The following is a 25,176-nucleotide window of genomic DNA, read 5'->3' as shown; positions in this document are numbered from 1 at the left end:
GAATGAGGAGCAAGGAAGCTTCCTGAGGAGTCAGGAATACAGGTGTAGGAAATACAGGTGTATCCTTCCCTCGCATGCTAAGGGGGTGGAGCTGAGATGCGAGACCAGCTTGTGATGGTAGGAGAGTTTCTTAACTCTCTTTGGTTCACTGCAGTTTTAAGGAGAAAGTGCTCAGCAATGGTGTTGACATGAATTTGCACATGGGTTGTCTTAAAGCATATTAAAAACACCACATAGACATTTAAACAACATTAAAAGCTTGATTTTCACCACAGGTGGACTTTAATTTATTTTAAAATGTAATTTATTCCTGTGCTCAAAGCTGAATTTTCAGCATCATTAAGGGGGTGGAGCTGAGATGCGAGAAAAGGAAGCGGGGGACGGAAATGAGGATGCACAAATAAGAAATGAGAAGAACCCATAACCTTTCCTTCGATACCTTTGTCCTCATTTCTTTCCGTGCATCCTGCCTAGCACCCTAAGGGGGGTGGAGCTGAGATGCGAGGAAAGGAAACAAGGGTGCACAAATTTAGAAATGAGAATCACCATATGTTCGTCTCAATAAGCTCCCTAGCTCGTGAATCAGTATGTCATGTACACGAATTTGGGCACTGGTAAGGACCCTGGCTCACCACACGTTGTGACACTGATCACTATTTCCGGCGACATGACAAAATACATCTCAACTGGTATTTATGAACGACAGACACGACATGTAATCGGCCTTAAGGTGTACGTATAGACGAGACCAGACAAGGGAGTGCAGGAGAAGTGTCTCTTTTTAGGGAGTGCTGATGATGAGGTGCAGGTGCTGATGTAATTAGGTGATGGCTGATGGTGTGCAGGAGGGAAACATGAGGGATGCTAGGAAGTGTAATGTGGTAGAGATGACAGAGCTGGTGTGGTGACTGGATACGTGACACAGTGATGGTGAATAAAGTAAATATTAAAGATGGCAAATTTTATTACACAAGACTTATCAAAAGTGACATGGCATTATTTATTGACCAAGTCCAATCAAGGTTTAAATTCAGTGTTAATTTAACACCTTTAAACTGTTGACCATATACTTATGCTGTGTGAATGCAGACAATGTGAAAACAGTGAAATTTGAAGTTTGTAGATAATGTATTAATCTTTGGCAGGAGGTCAAGGACACATATATTGTGCAACTGTGAACTTGCCTGGTGTGCAGAAGCTGATGGACTATTCACAATTTCTACAGCTTTAGTGTGGTGCTCAGAATAGGGTGGAGGAGGTGTGTCAGTGGACTCCTCGTGATCACTGGCCTCACTGTAGCATTCTGTGCAGTAGAAAAACAAAGATGGCAAAAAATTCTAAGGAATGCTTGTAACACTAGTACACTTACAACTTACCAGCTGTATGACCCTCTGTGGGTTCATACTGAATAGATGCCAGACCAAGTTTATTTAACCATCTGAAATAACAAAACATAACAAGTTACCAACAATGACACAGGACTGTCAAAATGAATGTTTATACAAGTGATTAATTACTGTCTAACACAATTCTTTTTATAAATTCATTCAAGTTTCCTTCAGTTTTAACCTCATTCATCTTCCTTTACCTTTAACCATGTCACACATGCAAACAAATACCAAAGACAGGTCAGCCAACCCAATGTCAGCAAACCCAAACACGCAAAATGAATGAGAGTAGCTTCAGCTCCTGGTAGGGTCTCCCTTGGCAAATTGGTCCCAGGTGAGAGGCCAGACAAAGAGTGATTCAGTACGTCCCCTATAGAAACATTAATATGTGATTTGAAAGTGATTTGATAAAAGAGTGAAAGACCATGACAGGTAGAAGGACACCAGGGCCCTCTCCTGGAGCCAGGTCTGGGAGAGGAGCTCACAGGTGAGCACCTGATGGCCAGGCTCTGGCCCAGTCAGGCTCAGCCCGAAAGAATAAGGTGGGGCCTTTTCCTTGTGGGCTCACCACCTGCACGGAGATGCTGAGGGGGGCCCACACATACAAGATACTGTGGCACCAGCTAGATATAGTTGGCCTCACCTCCACACAGCTCGGGCGCTGGAGCCAAACTCCTGGATAGAGTTTGGACTATAGAGTCACCCAGGGTGAGAAACAAATTCCCTGACTCTGCGCCATGGTTTCACGTGCGTGAAAGACTCTGACTGTGTTCTGTTTACACATGAATTGGGGCTCAGGTCAGAAAGCAGACAGACTGGCTAAACCGACCTTCTGCTAGCTGTCTCACGTCACTGAGGTCAGATAAATCCCATCACATAGAGCCTCTTTCACCTAGATATCATCATATATAGACTGTGTCTGTTCCCCAGATTAGGAAATACAAAAAACTCCCAAACTCATTTAAGGGTAAAAATTTCATTGATGTTCAACAAATAAAAAACAGATATAATATAGATGAACAAATGATAAAGCTTGGGTTGCTGAATATTCGATCCCTTACTTCAAAAGCACTTATTGTTAATGATATGTTCACAGATTATAACCTGGATGTGCTGTGTTTGACAGAAACCAGACGATTACATTACTTTAAATAAGAGTCCACCCCCAAGATTATTGTTATAAACATGAGCCTCGTCTGAAAGGCAAAGGGGGAGATGTTGCTGTAATTTATAGTAATATCTTCAGAATTACTGAGAAGTCTTGTTTCAAATATAATTCTTTTGAAGTATTGGTGCTTAATGTAACACTATCTAGTGTAAATGATAAATCACATTTGAGATTTGTGCTGGCTACTGTATACAGGCCACCAGGGCACCATACAGACTTTATCAAAGAATTTGCTAATTTTCTATCAGAGTTAGAAATGGCTGCTAAAAAGTCCTAAATGTTGGTGATTTTAATATACATATAGATAACGAAAAAGATGCATTGGGATTGGCATTTAAAGACATTCTGAACTATATTGGAGTTAGACAACACGTGTCAGGACCTACTCATTGTCGTAATCATAATCTAGATCTAATATTATCACATGGAATCAATGTTGACGCCGTTGAAATTCTGCAGCAGAGCGATGACATCTCAGATCATTAGCTAGTCTTGTGTATACTTCATTTAGCCAAGGCTTCAAAGCCGACTCCGTGTTACAAATATGTTAGACCTATACGTCTGCTACTAAAGATTGCTTTATTAATAACATTCCTGATCAGTTTCATCTCCTCAGCATCCAAGATAGCTTAGAAGAACTTGATAATGCGACAGAAACTTTTGACTCTCTATTTTCCAGCACTTTAGACACAGTTGCTCCTTTGTGCTTAAAGAAGATTAAAGAAAATAGTCCAACGCCGTGGTACAACGAGCACACTCGGGCCCTTAAGAGAGCAGCCAGAAAAATGGAGCGCAACTGGAAGAAAACAAACCAAGAGCTTTTTCGCATTTCATGGAAAGACAGCACGATTGCGTACAGAGAGGCCTTAAAAACAGCTAGATCTGCTTATTTATTTGAAACGGTGGCTAAATTAACGAAATATAAAGCTTCAACCCCAGACGTTTCCAAGCAGCACAGCAGTAATGACTTTATGCACTTCTTTACTTACAAGATTGATAATATCAGGGAGAAAATATAACTATGCAACCATCTATTACAGTATCGCATCAGACAGTGCATTGTAGTCTCCCTGAGGAAAAATTTGATTCATTCATTGCTATAGGAGAGGAAGAATTGTCTAAACTCGTTAAATCATCTAAATCGACAACATGTATGTTAGACCCTATAACGACTAAGCTATTGAAAGAGATGCTTCCAGAGGTCATAGATCCTCATCTTAATATCATTAATTCATCTTTGTCTCTAGGATACGGACCAAAAACTTTTAAGCTGGCTATGATTAAACTGCTTGTTAAAAAAATGCAACTTGATCCTACAGAATTAGTCAATTACAGGCTGATCGTGAATCTACATTTTCTGTCAAAGATACTAGAAAAGGCAGTATCCTCACAACTATGTTCCTTTTTAGAAAAAAAATGGTATCTGAGTCTATTTAAAAGAATGTTGTGGTCAATAGTATCAAATGCAGCACTAAGATCGAGGATACAATCACGATCAGATGATAATTGCAAATCATTTGTGACTCTAATGAGAGCTGTCTTAATACTATGGTGTTTCATTTGAAAGTCACGTTTCTAGTATCTGTAAAACCGCATTCTTCCATCTTAAAAATATATCTAAATTACGTCATCTGCTATCAATGACAAATGCGGAACAATTAGTTAATGCGTTCATGACATCAAGGCTAGATTATTGTAATGCTCTACTGGGTGGTTGCCCTGCACGCTCAATAAACAAACTACAGCTGGTCCAAAACGCAGCAGCTAGAGTTCTTACTAGAACCAGGAAGTATGACCATATTAGCCTGGTTCTATCAACACTGCATTGGCTCCCTATTAAACATCATATAAATTTAAAAATATTGCTGATTACTTACAAAGCACTAAATGGTTTAGCACCCCAGTACTTGAGCGAGCTCTTAACGTATTATAGTCCTTCACGTCTATTGCAATCTCAAAATTCCGGCCAGTTGAAAATACCTAGAATATCAAAATCGACTGCTGGCGGTAGATCCTTTTCCAATTTAGCACCAAAACTCTGGAACAGTCTTCCTAACATTGTCCGGGAAGCAGACACACTCTGTCAGTTCAAATCTAGACTAAAAACACATCTCTTTGACCTAGCATATACATAACACATTATAAACTTATATAATTCAATGTTAGGCTGCATAGATTAGGTCAGCCGGAACCATGAACACTCCCCATAAATCTTGATGTACTCGTTACATCATAAGAAGAATGGCGTCTACGCTAATATTAGTCTCTCTGATTATCCTGAGGTTTACCGCATTCCGCCGGATCCAGGCCGTATCCAGATCTGATGAAGGATCACGCCTGGACACGACGACAACGCAGTCCTGAAGTTTCAACTAGTCTCTCCCCTGTGAAGGCCCCCTTCTGCTTCCCTTTACCTCTGTACAGATAAAATTTTGTCAAAATAGTTCCGGTTCACATGGCTACTCGGAAGTGATAAATAATTCTGCGAATGAGCGGGCCAGAGCGCATTAAGTGTTTTATGTTAGAACATTGTCGTGTAAGCGGCCCCTAAATTAATAACTAATGATCTTTGCAACGGAATTGAATCGATCAAAACTAACTTTAGCTGGACAATAACTTTATTCTAGAGCTGCTGTAAAGCCAAAATAATCTCTGTTACTTTAATTTCCTATTATCACTGTAAAGCTGCTTTGAAACAGTCCATATTGTTAAAAGCGCTATATAAATGAAGGTGACTTGTCTTGACTTGACTTTACGTTATGTTATGTTATGTTATTCCTTCATCCCAAGGAAGGATGCAGATACAGAGTCTGAGTGGGTTCTGTTTAAAACTTCCATTGCGGGATAGGCTGCTCGGAGCTGTGACTGAAAGGTTGTTAATCTGACAGCAACCCAATGAGAATCCATGGAGAAGGACTTTTTTTCGGCCTCAAAGAGTTTGTATCAAATGGCTTAGTTGAGGGAAGCATTGCCTCATGCAGGCAGTTATAAGTCGGGTAGGGAATTTGCTAACCTCACCTGGTGATATAACCATGGATCAGCATTTTACCCCAGCAAGGATCCTGGAGGGGGCATGGAAGTTTGCTTATTAACACTAAATGTGTTTTTTGGACTTGGAGAAGGCTTAAGACCATATTCCCCAGGGTGTTTTGTGGGGGGCAAAAAGGGAGTATGGGGTACCGCAGGGTCACTTATGGGTGCCATCCGGGCCTAATGACTTGACATGACTTAACTATCTATATCAGTAGTTTATACAAAACATTACTGTAACTACTGTAAATACAACCATGGATGTTACTAAAAAGAATATGTTTTTTCTTCAAACTGATGTGTCAATGGGCTTACAAGTTCATGTCCTCGTTGCTGTCAGCTGCAAAGTAAAACATCATGACTTTGGGATGGCAAGCTTTGATCGCACTGTGAGAAACACAAAAAACAGTGTGAAGGGTTGTTCAATTGAAGATATTTTATAATCATCATGATAATGAAAAAAAAAAAAAAAAAAAAAAACAGTAGAGGAAATAACCATGTTATATTCTAACTGAAGGCCCTTTCATTTGGAAAACTATTTTTTTTTAGCAATTAAAGAGAAAATTAACAGAAATGACAATGCCACTTACTATTTTTTCTTACATTCCATTGCTCTGTCAATTACAAAATCAGTCAAATTTATGAAGCCTTCTGCTTTTTCAGCCTGGGAAAAAAAACACAAAACAAAAGGTTTTTGTAACATATCCCTTTTTTCATTATTATCAAGGCAGAGAAAAAACGATTACATTTAAATCCTATTTTCATCATCTAACATGAAACTGTATATACTTTTTTTTTTCTTTTTTACCAAGATCAATGCTAAAATATCTAAGAAAATATGTTGTGCTGACCTTTATAAATAATATCCAATTAATAGAAAAAACAATATCATGATAAGATGTAGGCACATAAATGGCATTCAGATACTCACCACTTGATTTGTGTACCAGTAGAGAGAGGTTTTCTTTAGCACAAACCAATACTTTTTCCACTTAATACCCAGAAATCCCTTCCCCTCTTTTTTCCTATAGAGCCAGCCCTGATAGTCCACTGGCTCCAGAACTTTTACTGAAACTCTCCTTCTGCTCATTCTTAGACTGCCTATTAGAACAAATGTTTAAATGCCACAATAAAACAGAAATGGTGACACAGGAAAAAAAAAACAAAAAACAAAAAAACACATCATATTTGATCACAACTTTGAGTTGTTTGTTTGTGCAACACATACCTCCACAATTCTTCTTTTTTGCCTTCTGTCTGAGAGACACCTGAAGACAAATGCATATTAAATATTTTGATATTATAATGACCACAATCATGTAATCATGATTTCTGGCACTTCCACACTATCACAATGCAGACAAAAATATGAATGTATTGGGTGATGGATTCACAAGAATTACCGGATTGTACTCATCAGCAGCAATATGGGGAGCCAGAGAAATGGGGAAAGATGCCTGGGAAGAGACCAAAGCAGACACATTCGGTGATCATTAGGGTCAGTTTCAGTCAGGGCCCTCGATAGCACTTTATTTTACAGTCCAGTTCGGCATGTACATACTATGTATTTACTAAAGTCATTACAATAACTGCTAATAACTAAACCTGAATCCCTAAACCTAACCTTAACCCATTTTAAGTCCAAGTATTTACCTCATATTACTCAGTACTTTATTGGGTAAGTACACTGCACATACTTTAAAATGAAGTGCAACAGTGCATTCAGAAAGTATTCAGACTATATCTATAGCATCCAATTAATTTTTTGCTATTTTGTTATGTGGCAGCCTTATACTAAAATGCTTTTAAAAAATCCACAGCAGATTGTGATGCTTTGCACATCTGGATTTGGGTATTTTCAGACAATTTTCTCTGCAGATCTTTTCAAGCTCTGTCAGATGGGATGGGGACTGTTGGTGGAGATATTCAGAGATGTTCATTGAGTTTAAATGGGCCACTCAAGTTTGTCTCTAAATCACTCTCGCATTGTCTTGGCTATTGGAAGGTAAACCTTCCGCCCAGTCTGAATTCCTGAGCCCTCTGACCCAGGTTTTCATTCACCTTTCCTTCATGATCAGTCCAGATATTTTGCAGGTGACAAGCAGTGCCTAGTTACCTAGACATGACAGAGAACCTTGTTTGTCACAGTCCGAGGCTTTGTCCACATTATTCCAGATTCCATACACATTTGAAAACAGCGTTTTCATTTCAAAACACTCTCCTAAATGCTTACTTGGATTATACAGATGGAACAGACATAATAAAGTTCTCATGCTATTCTTCTGGCAGGATCATTTTATTTGCAAACTGTCTCACGATTCACTGATGTGTCAAGGTCGCACTCAGTCACCATAATATGTTTGCCACAGGACAGCAAATGCAAGTGAATTTTCTGTCATCTTTGCAGGACTGCAATATGAAGAATGCACAACGTAACATCTTTAGCAACAGTGTGAAAGTGAATAGCACATAACAGGCACAATAGCAGTATAAACATACATACTGTATTAAATATGCACCATATGACTCATCATGCGTCACTGTTTTAAAAATAGCTTGTTTTTTTTTCTGGAGGAAAAAAACGTCATCTTAAGTGTGGATGGAAGGCCAAAATGGAGAGAAAAAGATGTGTGTTTTTTTTCGAACCCTTCGGGGATCGATTGCTCCTGTCTGCTTTGCTGCTAGTTTGCGTCTGTAAGCTCCATATAGCTTTCTGCTTTCAATCTCTATTTATTATCAATCCTTGTTGTTTATATTGCTACATATAACTTACTCATCAAACATATATTAGATATTGTCTAATATTGCCTATCACATTAATCTGACATCACTAGCTTTTATCTAAATCGTTATCGCTAGCACAACACGCTAGTATCTTGCTAGCCTGTTAACCTGCCATCCGTGCTTGCCATCTTTTTCTCTCTTGCACGCTCGCCCCTTTTACAAGTCTATCAAACTACTGTGGTAAGTCACTTGCACTCCGTGTCACATGTATAGTATAGCCTTCTCTGTCAGCGTTGAGGGCTTCACATGTGATAAATGCAGGGAGATAGTCAGGCTGACGGAGAAGATTTCAGAACTAGAGACACACATCCAAACTTTAATCAAGGATAGTAAGAATGCAAGGGCTTTAGATACTGCTTTGGATCCGACTAGCTTAGTGAACTCTGTACATTGTTCGGTTCCGGCTGTAGAGCCCGTGCAGCAGGGCAACTGGGTGACCTTGAGACGCTGTAGTCGCAGAACAAAACACTGCTCTTCCGTTCTGATTACGACATTAAACAGGACACCAGCCACCATAGTCACATGTTTGCCGGGAGCCAGAGCGCCTGACATCAAAGCAAATTTAAAAGTGCTGGCTAATGCTAATCGTAAATTCTCTAAGATTATTATTCAAGTTGGCACTAATGATGTTCGACTTTGCCACTCGGAGATCACTAAAATTAACGTTAAAGAGGTGTGTGAACTCACAAGTACAATGTCAGACACTGTAATTTGCTCTGGACCCCTTCCTGTATGCTGGAGTGATGAGATACTTAGTAGACTGTCCTCACTCAATGGCTGGCTGTCTAAGTGGTGTCCGCAAAATAATATAGGGTTCATAGACAATTGGAAAGGTTTTTGGGGCAGACCCGACCTGTTGAAAAGAGATGGTATTCATCCCTCCTGGGATAGTTTTGCCCTTCTCTCTAGTCATTTGGCACAGAGTCTTAGAGCTCAAACATGACGATTTGGGGCTCAGCTCAAGAAGCAGACAGACTGGCTAAACCAACCGTCTGCTAGCTGTCTCACGTCACTGGTCAGATAAATCCCATCACATAGAGCCTCTTTCACCTACTGTAGATATCATCATTTAGAGACTGTGTTTGTTCCCCGAATTAGGAAATACAAAAAACTCCCAAACCCATTTAAGGGTAAATTTTTTTATTGATGTTCAACAAATAATAATAAAAAAAAATAATACAGATGAACAAATGATAAATCTCGGGTTTCTGAATAATCAATCCCTTACTTCAAAAGCACTTATTGTTAATGATATGATTACAGATTATAACCTAGATGTGCTGTGTTTGACAGAAACCAGACGATTACATTACTTTAAATGAGTCCACCCCCCAAGATTACTGTTATAAAAATGAGCCACATCTGAAAGGAAAAGGGGGTGGTGTTGCTGTAATCTATAGTAATATCTTCAGAATTACTGAGAAGTCTAGTTTAAAATATAATTCTTCTGAAGTGTTGGTGCTTAATGTAACACTATCTAGTGTAAATGATAAATCGTGCTTGAAATTTGTGCTGGCTACTGTATACAGGCCACCAGGGCACCATACAGACTTTATCAAAGAATTTGCAGATTTTTTATCAGAGTTAGTACTGGCTGCAGATAAAGTCCTTATTGTTGGTGATTTTAATATACATGTAGATAACAAAAAAGACGTATTGGGATTTAGAGACATTCTGAACTCTATTGGACTTAGACAACATGTGTCAGAACCCACTCATTGTCATAATCATACTTTAGATCACATGGAATAAATGTTAATGCTGTTGAAATTCTGAAAAGAAATAGAAAATAGTCCAACGCCATGGTACAACGAGCACACTCGGGCCCTTAAGAGAGCAGCCAGAAAAATGGAGCGCAACTGGAAGAAAACAAAACTAGACGTTTTTCGAATTTTGTGGAGAGAGAGCACAATTGCGTACAGAAAAGCCTTAACAATGGCTAGATCTGCTTATTTTTCGACTCTCTTAGAAGAAAACAAACACAACCCTAGGTATTTATTTGACACAGTGGCTAAATTAACAAGAAATAAAGCTTTTACTTCTGAAGTTTCCAAAGAGCATAGCAGTAATGACTTTATGCAGTTCTTTACTTACAAGATTGATAATATTAGAGTGAAAATTATAACTATGCAACCATCTACTACAGTATCGCATCAGACAATTCCATACATTCGTTGCAATAGGAAAGGAAGAATTGTCTAAATTCGTTAAATCATCTAAATCAACAACATGTATGTTAGACCCTATACCGACTAAGCTATTGAAAGATATGGTTCCAGAGGTCATAGATCCTTTTCTTAATATCATTAATTCATCTTTGTCACTAGGATATGTATCGAAAACTTTTAAGCTGGCTATTATTAAACCTCTTATTAAAAAGACGTAACTTGATCCTTAGTCAATTACAGGCCAATCTCAAATCTACCATTTTTGTCAAAAATACTAGAAAAAGCAGTATCCTCACATGTTCCTTTTTTTTAGAAAGAAATGGTATCTGCGAGGACTTCCAGTCAGGATTTATACCGTACCATAGTACTGAGACTGCTCTCAGTAGAGTTACAAATGATTTGCTCTTATGCTTGTGGTTGTATCTCTCTATTAGTGTTACTTGATCTTAGTGCTGCATTTGATACTATTGACCACAACATTCTTTTAAATAGACTTGAAAATGATGTTGGCATTAGTGGAATTGCATTAGCATGGTTTAAATCATACTTGTCGATCACAAGTTCAGTATGGAGTACCACAAGGCTCAGTACTAGGACCGTTGATGTTCCCTCTGTACATGCTACCCTTGGGAGATACAGCATCATTAGGAAGCATGGGATTAGTTTTCACTGTTATGCTGCACTGTTAGACCTTACCAGGTTTTTTTTACAGTAAAATACTGGCAACACTGTTGCCAGTAATATACTGTTAACTGTACAGTTCTTTACTGTAATCTACAGTATGTTACTGTAAAAATGCACTAAATTAAAACTCGAGCTAACTAATTTCACTTGCAGAAACCGACTGCTTTAAATTGACCAACTGTCATTTAAATGTATTAACTAAAATTTATAAAGCACAAATAATGTGAGCAAAGTATTACTGTGAACTTATTTCATTTGAGACCACTAAAAAACTATTGAACATAAAAAGATTTCCACTGGACCAGCAACTACACAGTCACCGCCTGTTAAATAGCAACATGCAGCATATCATCAATGTTTGTAGATCTTCTCCTGGACTGAAGCACAGGCTCTACTCTTCAGCACAATGGTGACCTACACCCACAGTGTTGCCAGTATATACCTGTTTTATAACTTACAGTTTATTACTGTAAAAATACATTTTGTGGGTGTGTCTTTTCATCTTACACTGTTAACCCTTTCAACCCCACAGGAAAATCCACACTACAAAGAGTAAAAAGTAACATTGACGCAGTGCTGCAGTGAGATAATTAAGTGAATATGTTGAATAATAAGTGAATAAGTGAAATAAGTGATTGTTGAGCATTAGTGATTAACACCTGCTGTTAACAAGCATAATCACAGAAGGAAAGAGGAACACACGAAGAGAAAATAGAGAAACACAAGAAATACAACTGACTTCCAGCCATTACACATTATGACACTTATTATTACCAGTATGATTTTATTTCTGTCATACATCTACAGAAGTTGTTATTGAGATGTTTCATTGAAAATGTTTGCTCTGAAATTACCATTATAGAGATCAGTGTTTGCTTTAGTAGGGCTCCTGACCCTTGACTTTTTTAACATTTTTCATTAATAATATTAACATTAATCTCATTCAGAGTTTAATTCTGTATCAAAACTGTTATATTACCACTACTGTGAAACTACAGCAATGATTTACAGTGACAACTATTTTTAACACCTCATGCAAAATCAAATAAACAGAACTACACTGTCTTACAGGAGCACAGAGATATCACAAATCAGCACGTCTCTCAACAATGGTGGCAAAAAAAAAAAAAAAAATGTATTCATACTGCAGTGCATGCTGGGAGTTTTATACTATCCTGGAACCCAGCATGCATTGCGACATGAAAGTTTTGATTGTCACCATTATTGAGATTCATATGCTGATTGTTGATGTTGATGTCTGTGTCCAAATAAATGATGAGTTCAAAATGTTTTACTGCACTATATGATTTCAATATCCTTCATAATAAATGTTTATAGAAACATTGTTGGAGTTAATGTTGTAGATTAACAGATATACGATAAATATTAAATACCCATAAATTCAAAGCTTTTATACTGGATGTGATCAAAGAATCAGACATATCCAAGATATGTTCATCAGTTTCTCAATTCACTCACTTCTTTTCATTCACTGTTGTCAAGGAGACTGTATTAGTGAACTAATGTAGGGAATAGTGAATGAGGGTATAGAGTGTGATTGGGAAAACAGCCTCTGAGTGTCGATTTTGAGCGCTGTTAATTTACAGTATATTCCTGTAGGCTATTTTTGTTTTCTACAGTATATTACTGTTTTAATGGAAACTGGTATGATATTGTCAGAATTTGGCCTTTTTTTACAGAAAGGGTTAACAGTGTGATGATACTCAGCTCTATATCTCTTCGTGCCCCGACGAAACTTGCCAATTCAAGAAATTAACGGAATGCATATCTGATATAAAAATTTGGATGACTAGTAATTTTATATGACTTAATTCTGAAAAAAACAGAGTTTCTAATAATTCGACCAAAAACCTCTGCACGTACTAACCTAGAATACCGTCTAACACTTGATGGCTGCTCTGTTAAGTCTTCGTCGTCGGTTAGGATCCTGGGTGTGCTCTTTGATACCAATCTTTAATTTGAAAGTCACGTGTCTAGCATCTGTAAAACCGCATTCTTCCATCTTAAAAATATATCTAAATTATGACATATGCTTTCAATGAAAAATGTGTAACAGTTAGTTCATGCGTTCATGACCTCAAGGCTAGATTATTGTAATGCTCTTATGGGTGGTTGCCCTGCACGCATAATAAACAAACTACATCTGGTCCAAAACATAGCAGCTAGAGTTCTTATACCAGAACCAGGAATTATGACCATATTAGGTTCTGTCAACACTGCATTGGCTCCCTGAACATCGTATACATTTTAAAATATTGCTGATTACTTACAAGGTACTAAATGATTTAGCTCCCCAGTACTTGAGCGAGCTCTTAACGCATTATAATCCTTCACGTCTATTACAATATCAAAATTCTGGCCATCACTGTAAAAATGAATACGCTATATCTAATCAACACAGTCTCACCCCCAAACGTCACATACTGACGCGTCTTGACCAAACGGCAATATACGACGAAAAGGGTACCCCTAAAACGTCCGTATGTGACTATTCGGGTTATGGGTAGGTTTAGGTATGCGTTAGGGTACCGCTAAGAGGCGCTGCTGGTGCGCTTATGTCTTCGTCTCATATGGACGTTTTAGGGGTACCCTTTTCGTCGTATATTGCCGTTTGGTCAAGACGCATCAGTATGTGACGTTTTGGGGTGAGACCGGGCTGATCTAATCAATAAAATTGTGACAACAGATTACAAGCAATATTATTAATTAAATTTAACAAATTAGAATTGAGCAATAATTAATCAAATTAATTCCTTAAAAGTTAACCATTTAAAATGAGTAAAATTTACAACAAGTTTTTTTTAAACAAATTATTTTTTATTGCCAACATTGAAGACACCTGATGTTAACAAGCAGAATCACTGAAGGAGAAAACCGTAATTTTAAGTCACCATTATGGTATCAGTGTTAGTTTTAGTTGGGCTCTTGACCCTTAAATCATTTACTTTAGATTTTGTTTGGCTGCTGTACCTGAGTTATAACAGCCAGATGAACAAAGAGAAAAGGTGAACTGATGGTGTTGGTTATGTTTTAACATAATCATTATTTCACAATCATTTAACCTGAATCACTGAACTCATATAGATCCCAATTTACTTGGGAACCTAATTTACCAATTTAGGTTTACTTTATTAATTATAACAGCACTGTTCTTGCACAGCATAATATTTTGAACTTTTACAATGTAATCCAAAGGTTTCTTAAACGTGTCTCATACACAAATTTTTTTTTTTTTTTTTTTTTTTAGTTTTTAGACACACAGACATCAATAATCAGCCTGTGAATCTCAACAATGGTGACAATTATAAAGCATGTTGCAGTGCATTCTGGGTGCCACCAATCAAAACTCATTCATGGCTCCCATCATACATTGCGGCGTGAATAAATAATGAGATTATGATCAGAGTTGATCTGTTTGTCACCATTGCTGAGATTCATACGTGAATTCTTGATGTCTGTGTGTGCCTACATACATTTTTTTTTATTTGATCATATGGATTTCATTGAAAAGGCTAAAAATATTGTGCTGTACAAGGACAGTGCTGCCATAATTAATAAAGTAAACCTAACTCAGAATTTGGGCTCTATATGAGTTCAGTGATTCAGGTTAAATGATTGTGAAATAATGATTATGTTAAAACACAACCAACACCATCAGATCCCCTTTTCTCGTCGTTCATCTGGCTGTTATAACTCAGGTACAGCAGCCAAACAAAATCTAAAGTCAGTGATTTAAGGTCAAGAGCCCAACTAAAACAAACACTGATCACCATAATGGTGACTTTAAATTACGTTTTTTTCTCCTTCAGTGATTCTGCTTGTTAACATCAGGTGTCTTCAATGTTGGCAATAAAAAAAATTTGTTTAAAAAAACTTGTTGTAAATTTTACTCATTTTAAATGGTTAACTTTGAAGGAATTAATTTGATTAATTATTACTCAATTCTAATTTGTTAAATTTAATTCATAATATTGGTTAAAATGTTGCCACAATTTTATTGATTAGATATAGCGTATTCATTTTTACAGTGTGGAAACAAACTTGTTTTGTATTATTTACCTGCTATCTCTGTAAAGCTGCTTTGAAACAATATGTATTGTAAAAAGCGCTATATAAATAAATGTGACTTGACTTGACTTCAGATGAAAACATATTATTGTGGACATGGCCTGAGAGTCCTTTAGGTGCTTTTTAGCAAATTCCAAGTGGGCTGTCATGCCTCTTCATCGAGGAGTGGCTTCCATCTGGCCACTCTGCCATAAAACCAAGATCTGTGGACTGCAAGCTTCTCTTACCAAGGCCCATCTTCCCAGTTTGCTCAGTTTGGCCAGACAGCCAGCTTTAGGAAGAATCTTTGTTGTGCCAAATTTATTTGTGGAGGCCACTGTGCTCTTGGGAACCTTTAATGCAGCAGAATTCTTTGTATCTTTCCCTAGATCTATGTCTCGACTCGACACAATCCTGTCTCTGAGCTCTGCAGGCAGTTTCGTTGACCACATGGTTTAGTTTATACTTTGATGTATTTTCAGCTGTTAGACCTTATTTCTGTCAGGTCACTATAGTCAAATACTATTGACAATTAGCATACAGTTTGGATTGGCGATATGGTTCCATTCCTATAGGTAGACGTGGATCAGCTGAGAGTCAGCTGATGCGAGCTTGACTAACGTGACCTGCCAGAACTGATGCTAGGCTTGATATTTCCAGGTGTGTGTCTATCCAGATATTGTCCAATCATTTGGTTTGCCACAGATGAACTCCCGTCAAAGTGTAAAAACAACTAGATGATCTAGAGAAATGTAATGCACCTGAGATGAATTCTAGGTGTCATAGCAAAGTGTCTGAATACTTATGTCAATGTGATATTTTCAGTTCTCATATTTTTAGTGATGTGTTTAATGTGATGTCTTTCTTTATAATAAAAAATGCAATTTTACAAAAATGGATTTTGCTTTGTCATTATGGTGTATGGAGTGTAGATTGATGTGGGATCTGCATCGTGTAGCATTGTCACAGGACTTAATTGTGCTTAAAATGTTCTGAGCTGATATAGAAAAGCACATTGGCACAATGAAAATGGCAATACTTAACTGATATGTAATACAAATTGTGCACATCCGTTAGGAAAGCTACATCAATATATGGCCACTAAAAGACCTAACATCATTTAAAAATCTGACATGAAAAACTGTCACAGAATGTCACAACATTATAAATATTAATTCATTAATAAGCAAATGATCTCTCCTTTATCAACCTGAAAAAAATGATTCACAATAAAGAATAAAAATGAAAAAGAGTAGAACCGAGGGTGGAAAAACATGCAAGCAAAATGAAACCTATTGCTCAATTTCCTCAAACTTCACAAGTTCCTCTTTAAGGTATAACAGAAGAGCAGACAACTTGAAAGAGCATTTTCTTCACATTCAAATATATCATTAGGTTTTAGACATGTTTCACACCTGATAATTATCCAAAAATGAAGGTTTGCTGCCATAGAACACGCATAGTGACACTATATGATTCAAGTGTCAAAATCTGCTGTCTATTTGTCTATATCTAAAAAATCAAAGTAATTATTTAGATGTTTAGATGAGATCATTTAGAAGAGACATTTTAAGCTCTCGAGCCTGCAGTTGACAATAATACTGTTACAGTATATAATATATTAATACATTATCTGTTTTACCCGTTCACCAGACTCGACCAGATGGAGTGTCTGACCGTCCTGACACTCTGAAATGACATGTAACTGTCCTCCCACCACGATTAATATAAAGAGGTGAGCACACAGCCGGATCACTTTAGAGAAAAAAAGAACTTCTGCTTGCGCAAGAAACATTTCAAAACATTCTCCACTTCTTATTCTATACACAAATAAGGGCAGTAAACACAATCACATGAAAGCTGATTATGTAATTATTTGCATTGTTCACATGAGTGCACATTAGTATGACATGTGAAAATCATTCATCACCTTATGTAACAACCAAGAACACATTGCAAAAATGCGAGAACACAGACTTTGTTTACTGTGTTGATATGAGTGCAGTAATTGTTCGTTGAAAAAAGCAATGCCTATCATGATCTTCATCTACACATGGTAACCCTAAAACTTCAACAACAGAAACTCTTTTAATTTGCACTTAACAGACCATTAATCATTAATAAGTTCCCTCATTCATTCATCTTGCCTAAAAACACAAAAATAGACAATTTCAACATTTACTCTCTCAAGTGCAAAACCATTACCAAGCCAATACCATTTTACAATTTCAAACTGAATGTTCAACAACTGTTTTGCCTTGGCAAAACTTAAGCAAACTGAACAAACAGCAAAAACATAAACAGTGACTGTTTATTTCCAGATCTTCAGGGTCTTCAGAAGTAAAGTCTTTGCATTCCTACTGGCTCCAACAACAAAAACCCACATCTTGCCAACAGAGGAAATAAATAATAAGTAGATACAAATAATAAATAATAATAGGTAAATCAACCAGTCAGAAAAGAGAAATTGGCCAAACTATAACAAATAATTATAACAATGTCATAAATATATACTAATATATATATATGAGAAAGGTTGATTATGTTGCAAAAAAAAAGGTAGAAACAGTGTGGAAAGGGTTCAGTGAGTCAGATATATATCCAGCAATAAAATATTTAAATAAATGTAACTTGAATATTATTTGAAACACGCATGGCTAAATCCTTGTTGTGTATGATTATGTATGCATGTTATGAAACAGTATAAAATTAAACCATATTAAAACAAATTTGTCAACTTGCCTTGAGAACACAGTTCAACCTCTTTGTTAAAATCTACCTTCATTATATAGTTACCATTGACAAGGGTTAGTTCACCCAAAAATGAAAATTCTGTCATTAATTACTCACCCTTATGTTATTCCAAGCCAGTAAAACTTTTGTTCATCTTCAGAACAGAAATGAAGATCTTTTAGATGAAATATGAGATTATTCTGTCCCTCCATTGACATACGCAACTACCACTTTGCTGCTTCAAAAATGCACCTGTCTCTAGTTCTGTTGATTAGCCTCCTTGTATATTTAAGCCCCGAGTTTTCCTTAGTCCCTTGTCTAGTGTTTACGTTATGTTATAGTGTGTAGTGATTAGGTATTGATAACAAAAAAAAAATGTGTATGCTTATATGGCACAGAGTAAATGGCTATAGATTTTAATAATCATAGAATATACAATTTAATGAAGCAAATAAAATATTTTCACATCCAACATCAATTTAGCTGAATTGAAGAGTTCAGTTACCAGAACTAACCACTAGAGGTTCACCAAGTCCGTAAACTGCAGAGGTTCAGATTATTATTAATTTACCAGGGACACAATATTACCAATAATATTGTGATATTGTCTGTGCTTTGAAAGATATTGGTGAAATGTGGAATGTTTACAACCAAATTTCATTCTCCCACAAAGCCCATTTTTCAGTGTTTTTGTAATTATTAACATTTATGTCTCAGCTGAAATGGTGTCCATGTGATTGAGAAACCCCTATCTCTGCTGTCTTTGACTTCATGGGATTAACTCAGAGGATAATGTCTCACAATGTTCTGTTCAGATGATTGTCACACCACTTAAATAAATATCCCCCTGAGGGAAAGCCATGTCGCTGCCCGACACAGAGGGTCCATTCTTCTGCTCGCTCTCTCTCTCTCTCTCTCTCTCTCTCTCTCTCTCTCTCTCTCTCTCTCTCTCTCTCTCTCTCTCTCTCTCTCTCTCTCTCTCTCTCTCTCTCTCTCTCTCTCTCTGTACTGTTTCTCAAAGCAAGAGCTGCTTCTACAACAGTGTTTCTCACTGAGTATTCAATAGGAGGCTGGCACCAGCATGGCCATAAGTCATTGTAGAAAAAGCCTTGTTTACTTTATATGCCCTCTTTAAGAACTTTGGAGAAATATACACACATTCACACTCAAAATACATTTGATATTCTGACAAATATAGAAAAACCTAGCCCTTAACTCTAGTAGTCTAAGGGTGCTTTCACACTTGGTTCACACTTGATTGCTCAGTTTGAACCAGAGTTTGACTGCTCCCACACTGCCAGTGATTTTCTGGAATCTGTGCGTGCGTTCACACACATCACGTAAAGATCCCGTAAAGACACTTGACATCAGAATATGATGTGTAATGTCTCTGCTGCATCTTAAGTTTGCGTATGATCTGTGATTTCTCTCTTCTCTTCTGATTCGATCATAAACTAGTGCATCGCGTACCGTTCAACTAAGCTGCCGAACAATCTCAGCTTCAGCGCCATCACAACAACACACCCCTTACGCCATGGTCCTGCCTTTTGTTCACACAGGGCGTGCTCCGGGACTGATCTCAGCAATGTTACTAGGTCCCCATCCCGGGATCGATCCTGTTATCAATCCCGGGATGTGTTTGCATTCACTCAAAAGGTACTATAGCAATATAATGGCAATTTTCTGAGATCAACGCTCTGTGTGAAAGGGGATTAGGGAACGGCTATGAAGGAGAAGGTGCCAAAATGGATATTGCTTGGGTCACCGTGATTTTGCCAAGTAAGACATGTTCCTGGATCAACATATTTTGTTGATCCTGGAACAACATTCCTGTCCGAAGATTTAGTCCTAACCATATCCCTATCCCTAAACCTAACCCTACCCATAACTTACCCCTAAAATCAGAGGGAAATGAGAGGTGAATAACTAACCCTAACCCTGGTTGTAAGCCTAAACTTGACATAAACTGTAATCTTCCCTTAAATCTGATTGGTTGATTGGAATGTTGTTCCAGGATTAACAAAGATGTTGATCCAGTAACATGTTGTTGGCTACTTGGTGAAATCACTGCACCCAGCAGATAATTAATATAGTACTTATATCTATTTACCGAAGAATGTACTGCAAATTTTCTAAAGAAAGTAGGAGTCCATTTCTTATGAAGGCAAGCAGAAATAAGTTAGGCTATACATTCTCTCTGCTTGCAGTGTGTCAGGCTTGTCAGGAAAGACACTGAGAACACACACAAACATATCATATCATACTTCATCAATAGCGGTTCACTCATTTCTGCGTTCACAGAATTTTTCCATTGCACAAAATGTTCTTTGTAGAGGAAAGAGATTATTTAGATTATTAAAATATCCTTCACACCAAGAAATACTGAACTGTCCACTGAAAGGTTCTTTGGGGAACCAAAATGTTCTTCTATGACATCACTGCAAAAAAACCCTTTATTTTTAAGTGTGAATGTACAACAGATGAATATCTGTCAGAGTTCAGAAAAATGAAAGTTCACTTTGTAGGTTCAAGATAAAATATGGGTTGGAGAATGAAAATGAAATAATAATGGCTGTCCTACACTGTGTTTTGTATGCACAGTTTGGATAAACATGCATTGTGTGTGGATATTTGGAATACCATGACTGCATGAGTTTATATTAGCCTGAGTGAGTTTGGACATGTTTAATATAAACCCAGATACAAATATTTTGAAAGCTGTAGTGTTCAGATATTCCCACATAAGAGGAAGTCAAAATAATTCACTTGTCTGCACAGATTTTCAGCTTTCTATCTGCAAACTAAACAGATTCTGGCAAACTGCTAAGGTTGCACTAAAAAGAGAAGCATGTGCAGATGTGGTTCTTACCGCTTGAGAGAACGACCAGGATCGCATGGCACTGTTGCTGTACCTGCTGGGGAGACGATGAGGGATTTAATACAGGAACAGGCATGGCAAAATAAACTCTATGTCTGAAGAGAGCCGTCAAGTAAAAATCACTTGGTGTATGAAATCCATTTGCTCATAAAGTTTCCTTAACCTCATATATTTTCGTATGTTTGGTTTATGAGATTATCTTTTGTGTCTGTGTAAACAGATTTATTCAATGAACTCCAAGACCGACTCAGAGCACATTCTCATTATAAACATAAAATACATACAATTTCAGTCTTGCAGAGACAAGAGATAGAGAAGAGTCAATCATATATTTATGAACTTCATCTATATGGTTGTCTCTTCTCTGTTTTCTAGAGATTCATGCATTATGCAAGCCTTTTCAAACTATCTATTGCTTTACATAGGCTATATAGGTTACATAAGTGCAACAATTGATTACATATAATTCAAAGGCATTATCTTATGTGGCAGAATAAATAATTGACTAGATATTACAAGTAGCTTTAGAAGTTTTTTTAATTACCATATTGAGTTATTTTACCTTGGGGTCCATCACACATTCTTGCATTGTGTCTGCTTTATTTCTAATATGCGGACATGCATCTCACTTATGATTGCATTGTGTCTCGCTGTTTTTTCAGTATCTCACACCACGAATGCAGCGTTTTTAAGAGTTTGACTTTTAAAAATGCACATTGAAACCACTGCATTTCCTTTTACTTAGGTGCTACTTCAAATTCTCATAGCTTCAATGATATTGAAATCCCCTGTATTTATGTATGGGTCAGGGGTGTGATTAATAGACACAAACTAGCGATAAATGACTGAAAGTATTAAAAGTCTATAATGGTTTTATGGTTTCACAAAAAGCTTATTAAACAGCAGAAACAATGAAAGGATTAACCATCTCTAATTAGGAAAATCACACCATTAGGAAAATCTGACCAACAATTTGTACCTCACCCCTTTTTTTTATTTTCAAACTGAACTATCCCAATATCATTCCTTGTCAAAATATGTTTTTTTTTTTTAACCAAGCATTAGATCACTGTGTTTGCTTTGCATCCAAGAACAATTTATGACAGAGAAATATTTGTAACAATATTGTCCCATTCATTAACATTAGTTAATGTATCATCTATCATGAACTAACAATGAACAGTGTGATCAATGACCACTTTGGCCAATCAATCTGTTTGTTTTATCTATGTAACCTATTTATTTCTGTCCAAAACTAGCACAATTCAGTGCAGCATGCCATGGGAACTTTCCTAGCTCTCCACCTTCCCCAGCACCACCTGCCATATATATATATATATATATATATATATATATATATATATATATATCAATTTTGTTAATGTTAATAAACACAATTGTTTGTTTGCTCATGTTGGTTCAATAACGTATGATGATATACGTTCAATAATGTAACGTCAAAAATGTATTAATAAATGTTAAATTGAACATAACTATTAAGTGGTAGCCTTAAAGCCAACTATTCTTATCTATTTCAATCTAAATTACCTAGCATATGCTTGATAAATTATGAACAAGAAAAATATTACTATAAGTGGCATTACTACAGTTAGTATGGTCTATCTGAATACCTGGATTACCTTCATGTAATCACCCACAACCTAACCTTGAGCACTACTCTTCAGCACAATAACTGCAAAAACAAGCCAACCTAAATGTCATACAAAACCGCATTAAACACTAACAGGCCTTTCCCTGTACTAAAAAACAACATTTACTCCCCTTATCCAGTCCAATGCGAAGCATGCTGGGAACTAAAAATCCACTGCCCAATTTTCAAAGTTATCGAGACAATTTCTAAATAAGTTACAACTTATTTTCTTTTAAAAAAAATAAATCACTCAGTTAACTCAGAAACTTCACAAATACACACAATATTAAGTTGCTGTCACGATCAACATTTTTACGTCAACAGAACTCAAAATATTGTTTGCTGCTTAAAATGTTTAATTCAATGAATTTTTACTTGCATCCATTTATCTAAGGTAAGTTCAATGATTTTATTGTATAGTGTTTAACATTGTACTACTGGGTTTTATCCTGGGTTGGTATATTTGGCCTAGAGACAATTTTAAATTATGAAAAAGATATCATATACTGTCTGAGAAAATGTCTAATAATCAACCTTCACATATAATGGTTACTGTTCCATATCTTGGGGTTGTCTCTTTCTTTCAGTGGGGAATGGGGAATTGAAACCATGTCACCACACTATTGCATGCTAAAAATATACATGACGGAGCAGCAAGGCCAAAGAGCATCTCGCATCCTGACAGGAAGAGCTGATAACTCAGCATACACTATTTGAGCTAAGATTCTTCCTGCGATTTTGTTCTGGCTCACAGTGACTGTGAAGCTGGGATAGACAATGCTCATTTAGTTCTGCACCCACCTGTTGATGAATGCGTTGTTGGAGACCCACTCAGGATCCTGTGGCAGGACATAAAGAACAGTTAATATATGCTTCAACATGGACAAGGCCACTGATCATTACTGACTTTTCTGTGCATTTACAACTTTTCAACATTTTAAACATTCAATTTTTGCTGAACAATGAGTTCTTGTAGAAGCGGATGTTACAGTTTTTTGCTGACTAATTATGTATATATTTATACATATACATTATGTGTGTATATATATATCAGATTAAAACAAGTTTAAGACAAGGTTCTAGGCAAAAAGTGTGATATTCACATGCATCACTCACAAAACATGCCTCATATTTATTTGTGCATAATATAATATAATATAATATATAACATAACATATAATATAATAATTCAAAGAGTGAATTCACATTCCATGCAAAGCTAGAGGAAATTGATTGTGCATCAATGCATTTCTTCAATAAAAGTACATTTCATTGAGTGTTTTGCCAACAAGCAGTTTTAGTTTTGTGAAAAAGGGAAAATATGGGAAAATTGAAAAGGTCAGTATGAATGAATTATTAGGTGAAAATATTAGGGTAATTTTGATTGATAGATAAAGGCAGAGAACAAAAAGTTAGACAGACTGTAAAACCTTAATGTAAAAGGAAAGGAGCAGAGAAAGTGTGCATGAAGTTGTAAGTCTTGAACAAATGTCACAAAAAATGCGTTATGTGTTTTGTCAGGAACATCATTTTGGCTGATTTCATAAATCTTTACAATACTATATTACATCATACGTCACTAATGAAAAACCTTCTGCTTGTTACGGGTAATCTGTGTTTGTTTTGGGTGGGTTTGTCACATGTTTTAGTTCCCTTTCCTAGTTTTTAGTTCGTTTCTATGGTTTCTTGTTGATTTAATTATCATGTACACCTGTCATTCATTTCGTTGATTGGTTTGTTTGTATTTAAAGTTTCTTTCAGTTCATTGTCCTGTTCTCGTCAGGTTTATATGGTTATTCTGTTCGAGGTTTCAGTCAAGTGTGTTTTGTTTTGAGTTTTGTTATTAATAAATCTTTAAACTGCTGTGATTAGATCCGTTTCTCGTATTTATTTGCAACCGACGTTGACACTGCTTAGATCTTCTTTTATTATGGAGTTAAATCTGTAGTAAATGTCAAAGTATTAATGACGTAACAGACAAATGATGCAATTAAAAAAGAAATGAAGACAACTAAATAATTCAATGAAGACAAAACAAAAATATCTGGAATAGCAGCTTTAATGGGCAGAAGCAACTAATGTGGTACAACATGTAAATGTGGTTTAAAACTTGTGAATAACAATAGATTGGATAGTTAATAGTGCATGATCCAGATATGGCAAAATACTGATATAAAACTCAGCATTCAGAAAAACAATTACCGCTGAAAAAAATTGTGATTTATATTGTGTTTATAAAAGTTTTGTTTTATTTGGCTGATTCTTTCTCTATTTTTTAAAGCTGTGCTATTTTTCCTCAGCAAATACAATTTAATATCTGCATTGCTAAAAAGCATCATTTTACAGCGACAAGCTAGGACAGCTGTCATAACTGATTCACCCTGATTCACTATTTTTTATAGTTTGAAAAAATAAATAAAAAATACTATGGAAGTCAATCGGGTCCATCAACTGTTTGATTACCCATATTCTTCAAAATATCTTCTTTTGTGTTCAGCAGAAGAAAGAAATTCATACATGTTTGGAACAACTTGAGGGTGAGTCAATGATGACAGAATTTTTATTTTTGGTTGAAAAACTATCCTTTTAATTCAAAATGTTATTATTAACCTTATTATTTTCTT

The 25,176-nt window shown here is 36.4% G+C and overlaps 1 protein-coding gene across 3 annotated transcripts in view; it reads right to left on the bottom strand.

Moving 5' to 3' along the window:
* Positions 1-25,176, bottom strand: part of LOC307147568 (connector enhancer of kinase suppressor of ras 3-like) — a 92,776-nt gene that overhangs the window by 5,137 nt on the left and 62,463 nt on the right. For 2 of the 3 annotated variants that reach the window (XM_079852395.1, XM_079852397.1), the window contains exons 14-22: positions 23,354-23,391; positions 20,893-20,938; positions 6,990-7,043; positions 6,815-6,854; positions 6,518-6,687; positions 6,177-6,250; positions 5,902-5,973; positions 1,377-1,438; positions 1,185-1,303 (exon numbers count right to left, since the gene is read on the bottom strand). In XM_079852395.1, coding sequence (XP_079708521.1) covers positions 1,185-1,303; positions 1,377-1,438; positions 5,902-5,973; positions 6,177-6,250; positions 6,518-6,687; positions 6,815-6,854; positions 6,990-7,043; positions 20,893-20,938; positions 23,354-23,391 — 675 coding nt within the window. The remainder of the gene's footprint in view (positions 1-1,184; positions 1,304-1,376; positions 1,439-5,901; positions 5,974-6,176; positions 6,251-6,517; positions 6,688-6,814; positions 6,855-6,989; positions 7,044-20,892; positions 20,939-23,353; positions 23,392-25,176) is intronic. The other variant, XM_079852396.1, reaches the window with a different exon arrangement.

The sequence above is a fragment of the Squalius cephalus genome (genome assembly GCF_949319135.1).
Source record: "Squalius cephalus genome assembly, chromosome: 20".
Classification (NCBI taxonomy): Eukaryota; Metazoa; Chordata; class Actinopteri; order Cypriniformes; family Leuciscidae; genus Squalius; species Squalius cephalus.
This window is presented reverse-complemented; position numbering and strand designations above follow the sequence as displayed.